Source organism: Hibiscus syriacus, unplaced genomic scaffold, assembly GCF_006381635.1.
Source record: "Hibiscus syriacus cultivar Baekdansim isolate YM2019G1 unplaced genomic scaffold, ASM638163v2 tig00117034_pilon, whole genome shotgun sequence".
Taxonomy (NCBI): domain Eukaryota; kingdom Viridiplantae; phylum Streptophyta; class Magnoliopsida; order Malvales; family Malvaceae; genus Hibiscus; species Hibiscus syriacus.
The window spans coordinates 863,919-882,662 of record NW_024063533.1 but is presented as its reverse complement, the minus strand read 5'-3'; the positions used below and the strand labels follow the sequence as shown (position 1 = coordinate 882,662).

Sequence of the window (18,744 nt, the reverse complement as noted above, 5' to 3'; positions counted from 1 at the left end):
CCTCGGCTGTGTGCTCAGGGCCTTATTTACCGGTTCCTCGGCTGTGTGCTCAGGGCCTACTGGACTTGATGGTGGGTGTATGGTTCTGGGGAACCTACACAATTTGGACTTGTTGGATGGGGGTATATATATATATTTATATGTTTTAAAAGATCAGTATCTTTTTACTGGTTTTATGGGAACATGCTAGATAACCTATTCTGATCTCCTGAACTCAGTCATCCGAAATATTTCTCTGAACTGAAAGCTCATTATCCGTTACCACCTGAAATATCAGTAGGATCTCTGCTCATCATAAAAATCTGTAAATGTTCGGAAACAATAAGGAAATATATATTTATCTCTATCTGCACGTTCATCAGCATCATTTGGTAGTTCTGTATTACTGAGCTTTCCAAAGCTCACTCTATTACTCACCTTTTCAGGTTAAAAGAATTGTACCAGTGCATCTATCGACTTCAGTAAGGGAGTTCGTCTGGCGTTGTTGCAGAGTATGGTATATGTGATTAGGGGGCATGTAATTGTATTTTGATTTATATACAAGTTTGGAAATCTGATTTATTTTTAAATAGTGAAAACTGATTTTATAAGTTTACATGTTCTGATAAAAAGTTTTAAAATTTCCGCTATAATTATAGTGGGTCGCTCCGGTGGCCATAATGTGTCTTCTCGGATCGGATCGGGTTACCCGCATCGGTCTGTGGGGGTTACAATTACAAGGGTAAAGTTGTAAACTACTAACTTTATGGTTTAATTTCAGCCCTTGGATGATAAATTTGATATGTGTCATGATTAGGATCATTAGATTTGAAGGTCATAACAGTCATTTTGGATTAAAATAAATTTTAAATTCATTTACGTTAAAAATCCAAAAATACTAAAATTAAAAAAAAAATCAATTCAAGAAAGATCTTGAATTTGCTGCTGCCGTGGTTAAAAAAACAAAGGTAATTTTTTTCTTTTGATTTTTAAGCATTTTAAGCTGGATTTAAGGTTAAGACGTGCAATCCAATTTTGTTCTCCATTGAATTATTTTTCATTTGGTACCATTTGTTCAAGTTGTTCATGCTTATAACCCTAAATTTATGAAAATGGTGGATGAAGGGATGATGAAATTTGATGTTTCAAGGCTTGAAAATGATGATATAAGTGTTGTGATGTTGATTTCATGTTTCAAGTAATGAAAATCCATCAGTTTTCCTTTAGCGATCCATTTGGAAAAGATGAAAAGTTAAGGGGTTGATGTTTTGAATTGATTTTTATGTTAGATATGATGAGAATATTATGTTTTATACCTTAGCATGTTTATTCAAGCTTGAAAGGAGGAAGAATGGTTGAATCCTAATAGTAACCAAAACGACACTTTAGGAAAAGTTTGGAAATTATATATTCAAAGTTTGAATTTGATGAAGATATGCTATAAAATTACAATACATGTTTAAATTTGTTGTTTGAATCTTGAAAACACCTTGGAATGTGATGGATTATATTAGGACATATGGGTTTCTAAGGAAACATTTATAGGAAAATTCAAGTGACTTATTTATAATATTTGTTATCTTTCAATGATTAATTTGATGATTAAATTATTGGATTCAGACTTGAAATGTGAAACTTTTATGATTAGTACTTAAAGCCTAAAAGAGAAAAATAAGGACTTAAAGTGAAATTGTGATTTTAAAGGTAAATTCAAGTAAGTTAAGGTGGAAATGAAGTGTGGGAAACATTTGTAATTACAATGTTCTATTGGAATGAATATTATGAATTTTTCCTACACTATATGCGCATGGGTTAGATAAATTCTAACTTGTGCTTTTGATTATTTGTGTTATATGTTTAATGTATTTATAGACATCAATCAAAACCGAGATTTAATTAACAACAAAGGAAAGGAAAAAGATCGAGCTTAAAGCTTAGTGAGGCTTATATTTTGACTTGTATAAAAAGTGTCGAGGTGAGTGCAATGCATACATAACATGATACATGGATGTTATATACATCATTAGGAAGACTTGCGATGAGTCTACCTTATTTATATTGACATGATATTTATGTCATTAATTATATATTTGACATGTTCTAAATATGTCAAAAGTTAATATAAAATGCATTGATCATTGGTTTATTTATGATATTATATGATGAATGTTATTTCGGGTATGAACTACCCAATGTTGAATTATGTTGAAATACAATACCATGAATGAAATAAATATATAATATATGTCTAAGTAGGTCATCGAGAGATAGTGGTATAGTTGGCATGCCATAGAGTCCAGCAACATGATGTATATTTGATTTAGTACTATAATGTATATAAATGACACTTATGGTGGGCATGATCTTATGTGTATTATGGTGGACACGACCTTATGTGTATTAGAATTTCGGTGCATATTTGACTCGTGTACTCGGGGTTCTCATAGGCTAATATTTAGGCTATAGTTTATTGGTTAATAAATTATAAGCAGATGATTAAGCTTGAGCTTAAGGAATAAATGGCAAGTATTTTGGTAAGAAATTATATACATTGTTTATTTCATGTTAATATGTGTAACATGAAGGTGATACATGTAAAGTGATCATGATGCATTGAGTATTGTTATTTCTTTATATATACATTGAATTGCACTGATTATTATTATTGTCTCACTAAGTGTATACTTAGTCTGTGATGATTTTCACGCATAGGTAAAAAGCAAAAAATTAGAGTAAGGAATATCAAGCATCAAACTCATCAAGAGGTATATCTACAATGTCAGTAATTACATCAATCTGATGTAATTTAAATTTCTAGTTGGCATGTATATAATAATAATTGGTTTCTACTAGTTTAGATATAATTGGTCATAAATTATAAGCTAGTCTTGTTGGTAATGATGGATAATTGTTAAAATAAATAATGAATAGTTTATATTAGTGTTTGTAATTCTTAAATGAATTACAAGTTTAATAATTTGATAAACAATAGAATAAAATGGAGCTACTGATTAAGGTTGAATATAAGAAATTTTTTAGTAGCTATTAGTTGTATACTGCTAAGTTGCTACCTGAAATTGGATTTAGTTTGGTTAATTAAAAACTATGAATTATTGTTACTTGATAAATCAATAAATAGTTTAAATTTAAATGTTATAAAATTAGTTTGTGACATTCTTACTCGTATTTGGAAATTAAATTCGGGTAAGGATTTTACAAATGGTGTTAATTGATGTCGTGTACTCGTGTACGCGTAATTTTAATGCATAATTTCTTAGATTATATATATAATAAACCGAGGTCTTTTGAATTATACTTGAATAAAATTTTAAGTGGAATATCATATCAAATGAATTTTTATTTGAAATTTCACAATCAAATAAGTTTTTATTTGACATCGATTTATTATATAAACCTATTTTGCCCCTGAACTTGACATCATGTAGTAGGTACAATTGGGTCCTCTATTTTTTTTATTTGACCCATGAACTAAATCTTATGTATTAGTTAACACATGAACTTGAACACATTCATCAATATAAAAACTTAAAATTAAATTAAATCTTTGTATTAATATATGATTATTGGAAACAAAAGAATAATCCATTTCAGTATTTCAGATATAAAGTATGAATGGAGAAAGAATCAGAATATGCAGTAACTTATTCAGAGATGGGCATCCCTTCTAATGTTTCACACTAGTAAATCAACAAGAACCTCAATTACAATCTGACTGAAACACAAACTCAAATAATGGAAGAAGACATGGAAAACAAAACAAAAACAAAAACAAAACCAAGGCATACTTTGCCACAGCCATTACAGAACATAAAACCTAGGTTGCAAAATAATAATCATTAGTAGTCTATATGTGCCCCCGCCTCACACGAGATGCATGATGCATTTTCTGTCTACATCCCGGAATCCGATTTTACATCTCACTCACATACCAAAGGAAAAAATAAATAAATAAAAGAAGCTCTAACTCAAACCTCAAACCTGAACACAAAATCCCTTAAGATCTCTAGCTCTAAATTTTAGTTCTCCAAAACAGGTACTCTAGTTTAGCTCTAGATAACCAACTTTGTTTTGACTGAAACATATTAATGAGGGAAATGTGCAAAAATTCACAGATCACCTGCCTCACAAGATTATCTTCACCTACAATATTTGCAATAACCAAAAGGATCTTCTAGGTAGCAATTCCTGGAACCAATAGAAAATCAAAGAGTGTAAGCATAAAGAAACTAACTCAAGAATGCTGAATTTATAAAAATGTTTTAGAAACGACGTTGAGAAGCATGTTTTGTTCATTCAAAGGAACAATATAGTATTAGAGCAATTACAAGGGCATCAGAGATTTCAAACTTAAATTATAATGAAACTAACAGTTGTCAGTTGGTGAAGCATATTCATATGAAGGATGCACATCAGAAGACAATCAGCAAATTTATTCCATCAGCAGGCAATCAAATTATGAAAGGCAGAAAAGAGGAATCATGAAAGATAAATCATTAATATAGACTTTGAGCCTATGACCTTTTTCATTAGTCAACAAGCAGATTCTCGAAGAATTTATTCTATCATATGCTACTGTCTTTGCCTCAGGCCATTTAGCATTAAAAGAATTTCTTCTCATTAAAGAAATCCAATTCTAAAATAAAACATGCCACTTTTACAATATTCTGCTTGATTATAGTCCTGGATAAGATTCTCGAGTAGTTTCTTCCATAGATGATCAATAAAGAATGTTCACTTTCTCTTCTTTTCCCTTCTTTTGAATCCAGTGTGTGATTGGATGATAGGAGTGAAATCCTTCAAACCTATAAATCTTCAATTGTTGATGAAAGCCAGAAGTTAAATTTTAGAACACGCCATCCCTGTGCAAGTAGGGTTTAAACTTTGGCTCCTCCAATGATCACCTAAAATATCAATCTACTCATTTAAATTTCCATGCAAAGTAAACTACAGGTTAGCAAATAAGCATTTATGTCCTACTTCAACTAACAACCTAACCATTTTTCATTCTACTTTTGTTGATACAAATTTCACAATCAAGATGTGAAAGGAAGGATGACATGGGAATTCCAGTAAACAAAGATCAATACCAAAGGCTTGTTGGTAAGTTAATTTATTTATCCCTAACCAGACCAGACATTGCTTTTTCAGTAAGCATCGTGAGTCAACATATGAATGACCTTAGAGAAGAGCACCTTGAAGTAGTCAACAGGATTTTAAGGTATTTTGACACCAGGACACAGACTGATTTTCAGGAAGAATGAGAACCGCAAGATAGAAATTTTTTTCTAATGCTAACTGGGTTGGAGAGTTAACCAATACAAGATCCACGAGTGGTTACTGCTCACTTGTCTAGGGAAATTTGATTACACGGAGAAGTAAGAAACACCACATAAGAAACAAAATGTGGTGTCAAGAAGCAGTGCTGGAGAAGAATTTCAAGCACTAGCACTTGGAATTGGTGAAGGAATGTGGATGCAAAGATTGTTGAAAGAATTGGAATTGGACTTTGATGGACAGTTCGGGGTACAAAACGACAACCAATTTACCATCAGCATTGCCAAGAATCCTGTCCATCATTATAGAGCCAAATATGTGAAAATCGATAGGCATTTCATTTCAGAGAAGGTCAATAATGGATCAGTTAAATTAAACTATTTACCTACACAAATAGTTTGCATATATCCTCACCAAGGCCCTTCAAAGAGAAAACTTTGATGAGCTCATATCCAAGATGGGAATCTACAATCTACATACTCACCAGCTTAAGGGGAGTGTAGATTGTAACCAAATAAATTAGAGTTTGATTGTAAATTACTTATAAGAGTTTTATTTATATTTTTTCTTTTTGTACTCTGCATCTTATCTAATTAAGAGATCAGATAAGATAAAATTAGATAGAATATTAATTAGATTAACTTCTAATAGGACTCAAAGTTAGAGTTGTATACCTATTGTAAATCTGCCTATATAAGACCTAACATGTCATTTTCGATGAGAAAAATAAAAGAGAATACATTCTCTTCTCTGGTCCAAATTATCTACAAATCAGGAAAACATAGTGATGTAGGTAGCCCTCTGTAATATCAAGAGAAAATGGGTAGAAGTTCATGATCAATGTCATATCCGAAAATACAATGCTAAACTACACCAATGCAAGGCCAAAATTTATCTCATTTGTTTTCCGTTTCAATTTCTGGCATCCTTCTGCTCTGAGAACTAAATCAATTTTAAGCTTTAAACCCAAAAACACCATGATCAAAAGAAAATATTGTCAAGTGTGCATTAGACCACCAAACACGGTTAATATGGAAGGAAAAATAAAGTTTAAGGGGAAAATACAAGAAGAGAACTCAAAAGCAGATGCTTCATACATAGCTAACCCAAAAAAGGAACAAAACGTCTAAATCAAAAGACTAAAAGCTAAACTATAGAAGGCGGGGCAGAAGAAATATGTCCTTATAAGACGCATAATTCTCTACATAAAAAAATATCTCAGATTGAAGAAGCCTAGTGAAGAGGTTAGTAAATCACAACTACGCTTTAAACCTTAATAAGACTGAAGATGATATATCAAGGAATGAACGATTGATCACAATTCAAGTAATGCTTGGCCTTGAAGATTAGAAAAACATAAGATCACCAATAAGATGCTGAAAACACAATAAATGATGTGGCACAAATTAAGAAGGAAACAAAATAAGTGCATTCGAAACCTTCTGATTGGGGCTTAAACTAGGGAAAAACTAGGTCATAAGCAGCCAAAAGTAACCAATTCAACTTGTATGAGGACAAAATCATTAAAAACAGAAGTGCTAAACAAAACGATAGGTGCAAAATGTTTTATTTTGTTTGTGCTCTTGTTTCTTTATTATATGTATCTTTGTAAAAGTTGAACAATTATTTTCACAGAACATATTGTACCTTAAATCTGTGTGGCATTAATAACTCAACAGAAAACTTCATTAACTACTTTTCTCTTGTTCTCTTAGGTCATTCAAAGATTTATTAAATGCTACTAAATTATACAACCAATTTCAAAAAGGTTATAGAAACTGTCAAATGTAAATAATATACTCATTTCATATAAACCAAATTTAGTTAATAAAAGAATTATATGGATTATATGCAAAAGTTGCCTATCAATCTTGCCAGACATAATTCTTCCAAAACTAGCATGCCTGTCATGCAGCAATTAGGAAATGAAAGATCATACTACAAAGAGGAATGTGTTGCCAAATTTAAGACCTAGCATACAAAATAGATAGTAGAGTCATATGAAAGTTGAAGGTTTTTTCTTTCATTACACTTCAACAGCACTAAAAAAAGATTGTGCTACTAAACTCCTATGAACATCAATAAGAATTCGTAAAAACATTTAACATAAATTTTTCTCAAGAAGAAAATCCTTTACGGGGAGATTTTAGATTCTAAATAAGAAGTCTTACCTCTATTTGATTGTCTCCTATTAACGCTATAACCACCAACATAACCAGGAGAACTTTTACCCTAAGAATCAGAAGTGGCACTACCGAGTACATAACCAAAGGAACCAGAACCATCTCGCTCAGATGTTGAAGATCGCCAAGTGGTATCCCCATAAACTGAAGCACCACCATAAAGATCTGCAAAGGCTCCATCGTAACCACCGTTTGGTGCTGGACACCACATTGGTCCCATTGTTTCTCCCATACCCTGCTGTCCCCAACCCAAAGCTGTTATCACCACTTCCATAGGCAAAATTCACACTATTGCTAGAAACATTATTCCCTCCAACTTGACTGGAAATTGCAGAAGAACCCCAATTAATTCCGCTATTTCCGAAGGAACTTCCTCCCATACTACCACTTCCAGATCCCATAATGCACCAGAACTAGCAGCATTTGTGTTATAGTTAAGCCCCCCATTTCCCCAAAGATTCCGGGTCACTGAGCTGAAAAAGGAAGTATTACCTCCAGTAGCCCCATCAAACCCACTAGGATTACCAAACCTATTTGCATTACCAATATAGTAAGGGCACAAACCTCGTCCATAGTTCATATTAGCACTAAAATTTGCACTATTTGCAAAACTTGGGTTCAAGCCTGGCTCAAAATTCATGCCCATTCCATAACCAGAACCAAAAGGAGGCAGCCCGCTTTGACCACCTGCCACTGGACTGAATCTACCATCCATCCTAAGTCCATAGCCACCAACACTGCTTGGTGTATATCCCTGAGTGTAGCAATCAAGAAAGTCATTAACCCTATTAAGACCATAGTTATGTCCACCAAGAGGGCTACGGCTGGGACAAGGAGAAACTCTTTGGGAACAGCTCGTTTGACCTCGACCATTTTGCCATTCAGTTCATGGAAATTTTTTAGCAAGACTTTATCCACTGCCTCTTCTGAATCATAAGTGATAAATCCGAAACCTCTAGGCCTTTTGGTGTTGTGATCATACATCACTACAACATCTGTGATATTCCCAAACTGATCAAAATACTTCTTAAAGTCGCTCTCTGTGACTGTAGATGCTAAACCACCTACAAAGATCTTTCGTGTGCGACCTGGACCAGGTGAACAATGGATGCTACTAGTGCTTCTACTCATAATGTTCTGATCATCCCTGGGAACTTCCTTTTTTGCCTCCACCTGCGCACAGGTAACTCAATGATGAAAATAAATCTTAAACACCACAAGTTGTTTCAGCACAATATAATGTAATTACACTAAATAAAGAGAATTAAAAACACAACCAATACCAATTGCAAAGAAAAAGATAAAAAGAGGAAGCACGATCACTCTTGGCACAATTTTGAAATTTAGTTGGACTCAGAACTGGAATTTAAGAATTCCTGCAATTACAATATAAGGTTCATAACTCCGATAAAAGGAATCAAATCTACACCTCTTGCTTCAATAAGCTAATAGCATCAATGAATAGTAGATTGCACAACATTAATCTATAAAGTAGTGCTTAAAGATCAAAAACATACCATCCGGCCATCTATTTTGTGTTTCTCCAAGATAACTCTCTCAGCGACAGCCGGGACACAGAAAACAACAAAACCAAAACCACGAGCACGTCCTGTGTCCGGTCCTTCATGATCACTGCCTCTACCACTTCGCCGAAACTACTGAAATACTCCTTGAGACGCTCTTCATCGGTGTCCCAAGATATCCCACCAATAAACAGCTTACCATTCCCAGACATCTTTTTCTACATTAAAGAAAAACTAGTTTTGTCATTACAAAGTCCAAACTATCGGCAAAAGGAAACCAAATACTCACTTTAAGATAAAAGGCAAAATTCATAGCTGAATCCAATGCAAGCCATAAAAAATCCTTTACAACGACAAAGACCAATAAAAAATCAATAGCATAGAATTAAATTAATGATAAAGAATCAAAATAACGTTTTTTTTTTACTAAACCAATCCAATCGGGATAATGCAGATACATTCGATACCTTTTATTCTAACAAAAAAGTGTAATTCGATAATGCAGATCCTTCGACGATCAATCAACCGACCAATCCATAATTTAACTTCAACTGGAATCCAGAAATGAGAAGGCAAAAAACAAAACAAAATAAAATACCCAGATAAATGGTCAATCAGAAGCTGGATATAGCTGCAAATATTTATTGGAAATTTAAGCAAAAGATCGAAAACCCAAATCCAGATTCGTCAAAAAGGAATAAAAACCCACCAATCAAATGAAACCCAAGTACCAAATTTTGCAGAAATCTAAGATCTGAGAAGAGGCACAATTAGAAAAAGAATAGAGGAGGTTAGTTTCATCCTCTTTCTTCTCTTCTATTTTCCTTGCCCCCTTCAAATAACAATATTTTCCTCCTGTCAATGGTGTTCTTTCTTACAAAATAATCTCAATCCTGCTTTCCTTTTACTTTGCAATCCAAAATTCAAATTTAGTATTTATATAAATTTATATTCAATAAATGCAACAAATAAAACCTATAAAAAAAACATAAAAAAAGAGAGATTATAAAGAGGAAAAAAGGAAGCTTTACAAAGACTCATGCGACGAATATATATATAGAGAAAGTCTCTGCAACGCAGCTTCATTTTCTTTTTTTATTTATTTTATATATTTTTACAAATTTTGTATGAATTTTTATTCTCTGAAAACTAAAATGTCTTTTTTTTTGGAAAAATAAAATATTGAGTTATTTGATCTAATAAATTTGGTAGGAGATTTGCTTGTCCTCCTCCTCCTATACTTATTGGCGATAATTTACTCTACGTCGCGTCTTCATACGCCTTAATGATGCTTTGCATGCATGAATGTTTCAATGCCACGCAATTTCACCGAGTTATTGTGTGGGTCATTTTTAATTGAATCCGACGGTCTGTTTTCATTATATGTTTTGGGGTAGAGAACCAAGATGATTATGTAGCAGAGAACTTTGATATACTTGGTTGACTCTAATTTTGGTGCTGAATCAGTCCTTAGTGACTGTTTTATTATTTAGGTTAGAATATGTGTTTAGTATTTAAATTATTATTTTTATTTTTTGTTTTGGTATTTAAATTTTATTTTTTTTAAATCATATCTAACATTTAATTTAAGTTTTAATTTGATACCTAATCATTAAAAAAAGTAGCAAATTATTGATTTGACACTTTTTTATTTTTTCAATGATGATGTGGAATTATTTTATGGTGATATGTCAATATCACTATTAAATTTTAACGATGGAATATCAAAATGAAACGTAAACTAAACGTTAGATATGATTTTGAAAAAAAAATAAAGTTTAGATACTAAAAAGAATAAAAGTAATCGTGTAAGTATTAAACTAGTAATTTACCCTATTATTTATTGTAGTTATAATGATAAATGAAAACTTATATACTTCTATGAAAGGGACCATTCCTTATTCTCCCTCCATTCAATGTTATCTCAAATCCATCTTTCACCTTAAGGATTAGTTTATTTTTTCTTTTATCCAAAATTTCTTTTATGGATCAACATTAATAAATTTTATTAATTATAGTCGACAACAAATTTTCTTTTTTGGTTGTAAAGAAGATGAAAAATTGAAAAAGAACGTAAAACGTTTTTCGGAAAATATTTTCCTCATTTTTCAAGTGTTTGGTTGGAAAAAACTGATTGGTTAATGCAAAATATTTTCCTGATCAATAGAATTTTCTTTGTGTCTTTTGGAAAATGACTTACAGTCTAATTTTCCGTAAGTCATTTTCCGAACTTTTCACTTCTAAGAATAAATAGTCAAAATAATTTTATTTTATTAATTTAATATTAATACAATATTTAATATCATTTTAATCAAAATATTAATTATTAAAATATTGAAAATATATTTATTAATACTTCTAATAATATAATATTATATTTTTAATATTATAATAAAACAATCAATTATATTATAATAATATAATATAAGATATTATATTATATTATATTTTAATAATATATAATAAATTATTAATAAATTTTATATTATTTATTAATTTCATATAAATAATATTATTAAATTATTAATAATGAATAATATTATTTATATATTTAATAGTAATATAATAATCTAATATTATTTTAATAAAGATATTTAAAATATACTAATTAATATTTTTAAAATATAATATAACACTATTACTTTAATAAATTATTAATATAATTTATAATATTTTTATTTCAATAAAATATACCAATTTTAATATTTTTATTAATAAAATTATAAAAATAATTTTTAATAATAAATAAATTATTTTAATATTTTAAAAGTAATAATATTAAGTTTTATGATCAATAATATTATTTATTGTATTTAATATTTATAATAAATATTTTTTCAAAAAAAATCATCAATTAGTAGAAAAAAGGTTTAAACAATATCTTCCAAACATCGTAAAGCGTTTTTCAAAAAATATAATTCATTTTACGAAAAATATTTTCGAAAAAACGTTTACAGTGAAACAAAGGTACCTAAAGCATTTTAAATCTTGCGGGGAAGGAAATTTCCCTTGCAGCATCAGTGTCCAGACAGTGAAGAATCTCTGCAGGCGGTGAATCAAAGATCACAAGCTCCTCATCAATGTTACAATCAACTTTCAAGAGAATGTCTATCACAAAAATTTCATTCACGAAGTGTATACTGATTTTTTTCCCCTAACGACGAGCTCTCGAACTTCGTATGTCTGCGATAATTGTCTCCATAAGATGTATATTAACATCGTCAACTTCTATAAGATGCAAAGCCACTTTAGCATGCAGCTTACACTCAATAACTCTATACCTAGAAGTCAGTGCAACCAATAAGCTGATTCTAATGCAACCAATAGTCGACAACTATTTAAGAAAAAACAAACAATCTCTTTATATTTTATTTTTATCAACATCATCATGAATTTATGTTACCTTATACCTACATACTTCAATTCAACAAGAATCGGATCTTCCACGAGATTCATGACATTTAGATCCCTATTAATGATACATTATAACCTATTGCATTATATCTATTTTTAGTACTTATTATTTGTTAATAATTTTTAATTAAAAATTATAAAAAAATCTAATTTTTAAATCTAAATTTATGTTTACCTTTAATAAAAAAACAATTCAGTTGAAACAAGTTAATCATAAAAAGGGAAAATAATCTGAAAATATGCCACGTGGAATATCCTCAGCTCGTAAAAGGATAAGAAAAAGTTGAATAAACCCATCCCAATTTTAGAGGCCACACCATACAGTACAAAGAGGGAGATAAAGAAAGCGTCGCAACGACTCGTTTTGAGGGTTTTAATTTCCCTTTTCATTTCAACTGAAAAAGAAAAGAAAAAAAATTTTGAAGGGTTGCGTCGAGGGTGGTGCGTCGTTTTGGTTAAAAATCAAGCAGGTTAGCTCTGCGTGTTTTCTCATATTTCTTCTTTACTCCGTCGTCGTTTCGTTTCTGATTCCCATTTCACATTCTTATTTAATTTTCCCACAGTTTAACGAACCTATTTAATACGACGAAACCTTCAAAACGGTTTTCTCTTTCTTTCTTTTTTTCCTAATGGAAACTAGGGTTTGGGAATTACAGGACCCAATTACTTTTTTGAGCTATACATATGGATTTTTTTCCTGAGCCATGAAAGCTTGAGCTTTTTTTTTCTTTTAATTGCAATTAAGTCCTCAAAATGTAAAGTTTATTCATATTAATGGTGATGGATGGTATTTCTGTAATGTTTACTTCATGGGACTGAACTTGCCAGTTTTGGCCGTCTTTTCAGAATTGTTCATTTGGGGTTTAGGGTTTAGAATATAAAATCAATGGAAGAAATTGGGATAGACCCATGTGCAGCAAATCCTGGACCCATTGATCCTTCAGTACTGTATGATCAAGAAAAGCATGTATCTTCAGCTGTTTGGGATGGCCAGGTTCATTTCTCATCACACCAGTGTTTCCCCTTATTTTTATTTATTTGCAAATATGAAGTAATTTGTATTTCTTGGATGAGCAAAATGTGTAGAATTCATCTGTGCAGTTGTAGGATTAGAGATTCTTATGTCTAGTTAAGCAAATACTTGTTGAAATACTAAGAATAGTTAAGCTAATATGTAGTAATTTGTATTTATTTTTATGTCTAGTTAAGCAAAACATGTATCTTGTGTTGTATTTTCTCTGGCTAGACACTGGATCCATAATTAGCGGTTGTTTGGTTGTTAATAGATTCATCTCTCTGATTCTAAGAATAGTTGTGATCATCAATGTGGCGGGTTTTTGTTAAAACATACATGTTGCAGGAGCGTGGTGCACTTAGATGTCATGAGCATACATCGAAGTTGGGTGAGTGGCGGCTGACCCCAAAACAGATCGATTTGGTTGAGAAAGCAGGATTTGGGTACTTGAGGAAGATACCTGCCATTAGTTTAGATAATCCGCTTATTTCAGCTTTAGTTGAGAGGTGGAGGAGAGAGACGAATACATTTCATTTCACTGTTGGAGAAATGACTGTGACTCTACAAGATGTTGCCTTCTTACTGGGACTGGCAATCAATGGGAAGCCTGTGATTGGAATAACGTATACCACTTGTGGCACGGTGTGTGAAAAGTATCTAGGGAAAGCGCCAGATTCTACCTATGCGAGTGGTGGGATGGTGAAGCTAAGTTGGTTGAAAGAGTTCTTTTCTCAATGCCCTGAAGATGCACCGATTGAAGAGATCGAATACCACACACGTGCTTACCTTTTATATCTTGTTGGAAGCACTATTTTTTCAACTACTACAGGGAATAAGGTCCCTGTCATGTACCTTCCTTTGTTTGAGAATTTTGAAGAAGCTGGGAGGTATGCATGGGGTGCAGCTGCATTAGCATTCTTGTATAGGGCACTTGGGAATGCCTCAGTTAAATCTCAAAGCACCATTTGTGGATGTTTGACACTACTTCAGGTTATTAGCTTCTCTTTTGTTCATTTTTTCCAACTTCATTTTGTTTCTTCTGTAAGTCTTTTGATGAAGGACCTGGTGCGGTTCGGTCAGGGTTTTAAAAAACGGTCCGCGACCGCGATTTTGGCTGCGATATAGCGGTTTCGCCGCCGTCCCAGTTACCCGCGACAGCCGCAATAGCGCCCCCGCAATAGCGCCCGCGACAGCCGCAATCAAGGTAAATCCGAAATAACCAAAAACGCGATCGCGACCGCGATTTGAAACCCTGGGTTCGGTTTTTCTTGACAAAAGGGAGCAGTTAGGATTTCAAAAAAATTGTAAATGAAGTTTTTTTTAATGCTGTTGCTGAATAGCCTTTAGTTAATATCCTGCTGTTGATAATTAATATTCTTTCTTAGTGCTGGAATTACTATCATCTAAATATCGGTCGACCAAAGCTCAACAGGGACCCTATCCACGACCATTTCCCTTTTGTACTTAGGTGGAAGGGAAAGCAGAGTGGTCCAACAACAAACCGTGATGTAGTTTTCTATCGTAAGGCACTAGACTCCCTAGAACCATGTGATGTAAGTTCTTTGTTTTTCTTTCTATTTTTCTTTGTTTGTGGTTTTTTTAGAAATAGAAATTATATTCGCACTTTCCATATGTGAAAGAACCAACTTCTGTCCAAAAGAAATGAAAGAGAAAGAATGATACAGTTATATTTTGTTGAAAAATAGGTAGAGTGGCTTCCTTACAAATACATGGATAGTACAGTAATCCCAGTGGAAATTAGGAATACTTTGGCATTGGGGAGGTCTAAAACAATGTTAATATGCTTTGACAAAGCAGAAAGGCACCTCCCTAATCGTGTCCTAAGGCAATATGGCATGCTTCAACTGATCCCTGAAGATGTAGCACAATGGGTAAGAAAGAGCCGTGGAGTTGACGGTGGGGTGGACTTGTCTGGGAAAATGGAATCAGAACTTAGTGAATGGGAAGATCGTGCACTCCATATTGTGAAAGGTGATGATGATGCAGATGAAAACGAGTACATGGTGTGGTACATGAGAATTACTCGTAAAGTTGTAGGGAGACCTATTTCTCTCTCTTCGGAGTTTCAAAGAACAGTAAGCCTATACTTAACTAGTTAACTAATGTCCTGTCCTATTCCTTGTTAATTTCATGTAACACTCTTTTCTTGAACAGATTGGTGGTGTGCGGGAAATTTCTTACTTAGCCGACACTTTCCCTCTGAAAGGACTGCAGCCTGAACAATTTGAATCAATTTCCAGGATTAGAGCTATTGCACAAGAATGCTTGAGAGACCAAGTTGGAGGCCAGATTGTAGTGTCACCCATTGGGGGAACTGATCTTGGCAAGAGGAGTAGGGGGAAGGAGAGGGTAAGAAGAAAGGTTACTGGGAAACGGAAGCGTAGTAATGATCCCATGGAAGGTCATGGAGTTAGTGAGGACGAGTCTCCGTATTGTGGCATGGTTGTCGAGGTAGATCACTTACATCTACAGCACGAAGACAATGACGTGCATCTTCTGCCATTTTGTACTACAGTTGTCGAGGGTGAAAATGGACTGCAATTGGATGAACCTAATAAAGTTGATGAAATGCAATTTCGTGATACAACTGACGGGATTGATGCCTCACATTTTTGTGACGAGAGTAATGATGTTGACGACTCAAATATCCCTCACGCTATCAGTGAAATTGATTTGCAAAATACCGAAACAGCGGAAAATGTTATTCTGCAGTCGTCTAATCTACCTAATGCGACCAATGATACCAATGGTTCAGAAATTCATAACACAAACAAGATCCCTGATGACTCACAATTATGTAATGCTACTGATGGCGTCAATGACCCCCAAACTCAAGTGGCTACTGATGTTAATGAATCAGAAACTCATCATGCAACTGAGAATATCGGTGAGTTGGAACCCTCTTATGTTTCCATTCATAGTGATCAGGAAACGGTAAAAGCGGAAGCAGAGACTGTTCTGCAGTTACCTCATGAAAACACCGAGGATCTTCCGCAGCAGGGTGAGACCAGCGTTGTACAATAAAGTCGAAGCATTATCTTGTGATTTTCTGAAGGTAATCCTCTGACAATGGACCAAATGTTTTTTTGCTAGAAAAATGTATAAGTTTTGATATGTGCCTTGCACTCCTGTCTGCTATTTTGATGCATATTCTTTCTTGACAGGCTGCCAAAAACGAACTGGTCTCTGGCCTTCTTTTAGAAGCAAAATTTATTATTCAAAGCACAATAGGTCAAAGTGCCTAGTTTGTTCTAATGACATTCTGTGGCTTGTAGAATTAGCTCTGATTAATAGAAAAACAATTTGTTTTCCATTTTAAGATCATGTTTTGTTAGGAAATTATGTCGTTTTCAAGCGGCTTAATCCGAATCGAGTTCATTTTTGTCTCGAGTATTCTTCCATTTCTTCCGTAGGTATGGCAAGGATGATGTTTGATGTGTAATGGAAGTATTTCTTTTATGGCATATGCATATATGAAAGTGTATTGAGTGGATGATCTGTTAACCCATAGGCCATTACTATTAGCTCCTGGCCTTCAATAGAATATGATTTTATCATAGTTTAAGCAGTATATCTGGGATGATCACGAATACCTATCAAGAATGAGAGCACCAATCCAAAGGTCATAAGTGTAACATCTCAAACTGACTGAGTTGAACATTAGATGGGGTATATCACATTAATTGATTAAAGTTACTGGAAATCGAATTGAAATAAAACCGAATAAATAAGCATTCAAACACATTATATTATTAACTAAATCATGTATGAGAATTCTATGACATTTCAAAAGGGGTTAAAATATATTTTTACAAAGTTGAGTTTGTGAATTCTGAAATCAACATTGTAGTTTTGAAACCCATCCTTTTTCTCAAAGTTGGATTGTAACCCAATTAATGACCGATTGGAACGACGACGATAAATTTAATCTTGAAAAAGAAAATAATAGAAGTACGATTAAAATATACGACAAGGACAAACAAAAACATGCATAATTTTCACAAGAAAATGTAAAATTTTGTTAAACGAAAAACTCAAATATGCAAATTAGATTTTCAAAGTTAATTCTAGAGAGATAGAAAAGATGAAAGTGATTAAGGATTGATATTTAAACTGTCACAATAACTAAATGTATTAATTGTAATTAATAAAAATTGAATTGATATCAAATTAACTTTTATCATTAACTTAATTAGAAAATTTTATTTAAAACTTTAAATCAATTAGGCTTAAATATACAAAGATGTCCAACCTATGCCCCTCTTTTCAGTTTAGTGCCTAATATTTATTTCATTCCAATTTGGTGCCTAACGTTTCTTTTCGTTACTCGAAATGGGTCAAGCCATGACGGACCATTAGTTTTCTCCGTTAAGTGACACATGTCACAATCTCGTAATTTTGAAATTTATCTTTTTAAAAAATATTAAAAATATTATTGTATTTATAAAAAAAAACCCTTTTAATTACAAAAAAAAGTCTCAAAACCCCTAAAATCCCCAAATCCTAACACTAACCCACCGTCGCCCTCCTTCCCGGCCACGACCACCGTTGTCGACGTGGCCCTTGCTATCATCCTAGTTATAAGTCGATGTAGTTGTCGTCGATTAGTCGTCGAAGTCGCTTGGGTTTGCGATTTCCATCCTAGGGTTCGCGGGGTATTCACCGTCGATCAGTTCGATTTCATAGGGGTTTTGGTCGCCGGGGGTGAGGTCAGGTGGAGCTTCGTCGACGGCAAAGAGCGATGGTCGGTGTGGGTTTAGGGGTTGAAATGAAGGTTTTTAAAGTTTTGGGGTTATTTCAAAATTTGTGTTTTCTTTTTTAAAATATATATAATTTTATTTTTTTAATTTTATATAAAAAAATTTAAAATTATCATACTGTGACACATGTCACTTAACGGAGAAAACTAATGGTCCGTCACAACTTAACCCATTTTGAGTAACGAAATGAAATGTTAGGCACCAAGCTGAAACGAAATAAACGTTAGGCATTAAACTGGAAAAACGGGCATAGGTTAGTCCCTTTTGTATACTTAAATCATTCAATTAGCATAATTAGTTTAAAAATCGATTTAGTTCCAATAAAACCAGTCTCTGAAAATAATGAGAGGGCAAAATTTAGAAATTTGAAGTCGTGTTCTTGTCACTTCATAAATACCAAATATTTTAATTTTAAGAACAATTGTGGAAATTAATTAAGAGTGTTATTTACTGAAAAAATTTAATGAATGTCACGATGAGAAACATTACATGGAGATTGACTGACATAACATAGAATAGAGACATGAAAATTAATTTATAGTTCATTGGTTTTA

The 18,744-nt window shown here is 32.8% G+C and overlaps 1 protein-coding gene, 1 long non-coding RNA gene and 1 pseudogene across 5 annotated transcripts; 1 reads left to right on the top strand and 2 right to left on the bottom strand.

The window, feature by feature from the left end:
• Window positions 1-3,632: 3,632 nt before the first annotated feature.
• On the bottom strand, window positions 3,633-5,023 carry LOC120196948. The gene is made up of 3 exons (XR_005523226.1): window positions 4,946-5,023; window positions 4,271-4,879; window positions 3,633-4,230 (listed from the first exon to the last, which is right to left on the bottom strand). It is a non-coding gene; the product is annotated as an uncharacterized LOC120196948 (long non-coding RNA).
• Window positions 5,024-7,192: 2,169 nt separating this feature from the next.
• Window positions 7,193-9,961, bottom strand: LOC120196947 (annotated as a pseudogene).
• Window positions 9,962-10,138: 177 nt separating this feature from the next.
• Window positions 10,139-16,749, top strand: LOC120196883 (protein MAIN-LIKE 2-like). Of its 4 annotated transcripts, none has more exons than XM_039198574.1 (6): window positions 10,139-10,173; window positions 13,254-13,388; window positions 13,755-14,399; window positions 14,795-14,962; window positions 15,116-15,505; window positions 15,585-16,581. In XM_039198574.1, the coding sequence occupies exons 2-6, from the start codon at window positions 13,281-13,283 to the stop codon at window positions 16,452-16,454; spliced, it is 2,181 nt and encodes a 726-aa protein (XP_039054505.1). In that variant the 5' UTR covers window positions 10,139-10,173; window positions 13,254-13,280; the 3' UTR covers window positions 16,455-16,581. The 4 variants fall into 4 exon arrangements, with proteins under 4 accessions (XP_039054505.1, XP_039054503.1, XP_039054502.1 ...); XM_039198572.1 differs by lacking the exon at window positions 10,139-10,173 and adding an exon at window positions 12,774-12,864 and having other exon boundaries at window positions 13,241-13,388; XM_039198571.1 differs by lacking the exon at window positions 10,139-10,173 and adding an exon at window positions 12,815-12,859 and having other exon boundaries at window positions 13,236-13,388.
• The last annotated feature ends 1,995 nt before the right edge of the window (window positions 16,750-18,744 follow it).

What these genes read in the sequence shown, in the direction of transcription:
- LOC120196883 (XM_039198573.1), top strand. Translation starts at nt 13,281, where the DNA reads ATGGAAGAAATTGGGATAGACCCATGTGCAGCAAATCCTGGACCCATT. An exon ending in ACTCCCTAGAACCATGTGAT is followed by an intron (nt 14,963 to 15,115) that starts GTAAGTTCTTTG and finishes GTTGAAAAATAG; the next exon opens with GTAGAGTGGCTTCCTTACAA. An exon ending in CTTCGGAGTTTCAAAGAACA is followed by an intron (nt 15,506 to 15,584) that starts GTAAGCCTATAC and finishes TTTCTTGAACAG; the next exon opens with ATTGGTGGTGTGCGGGAAAT.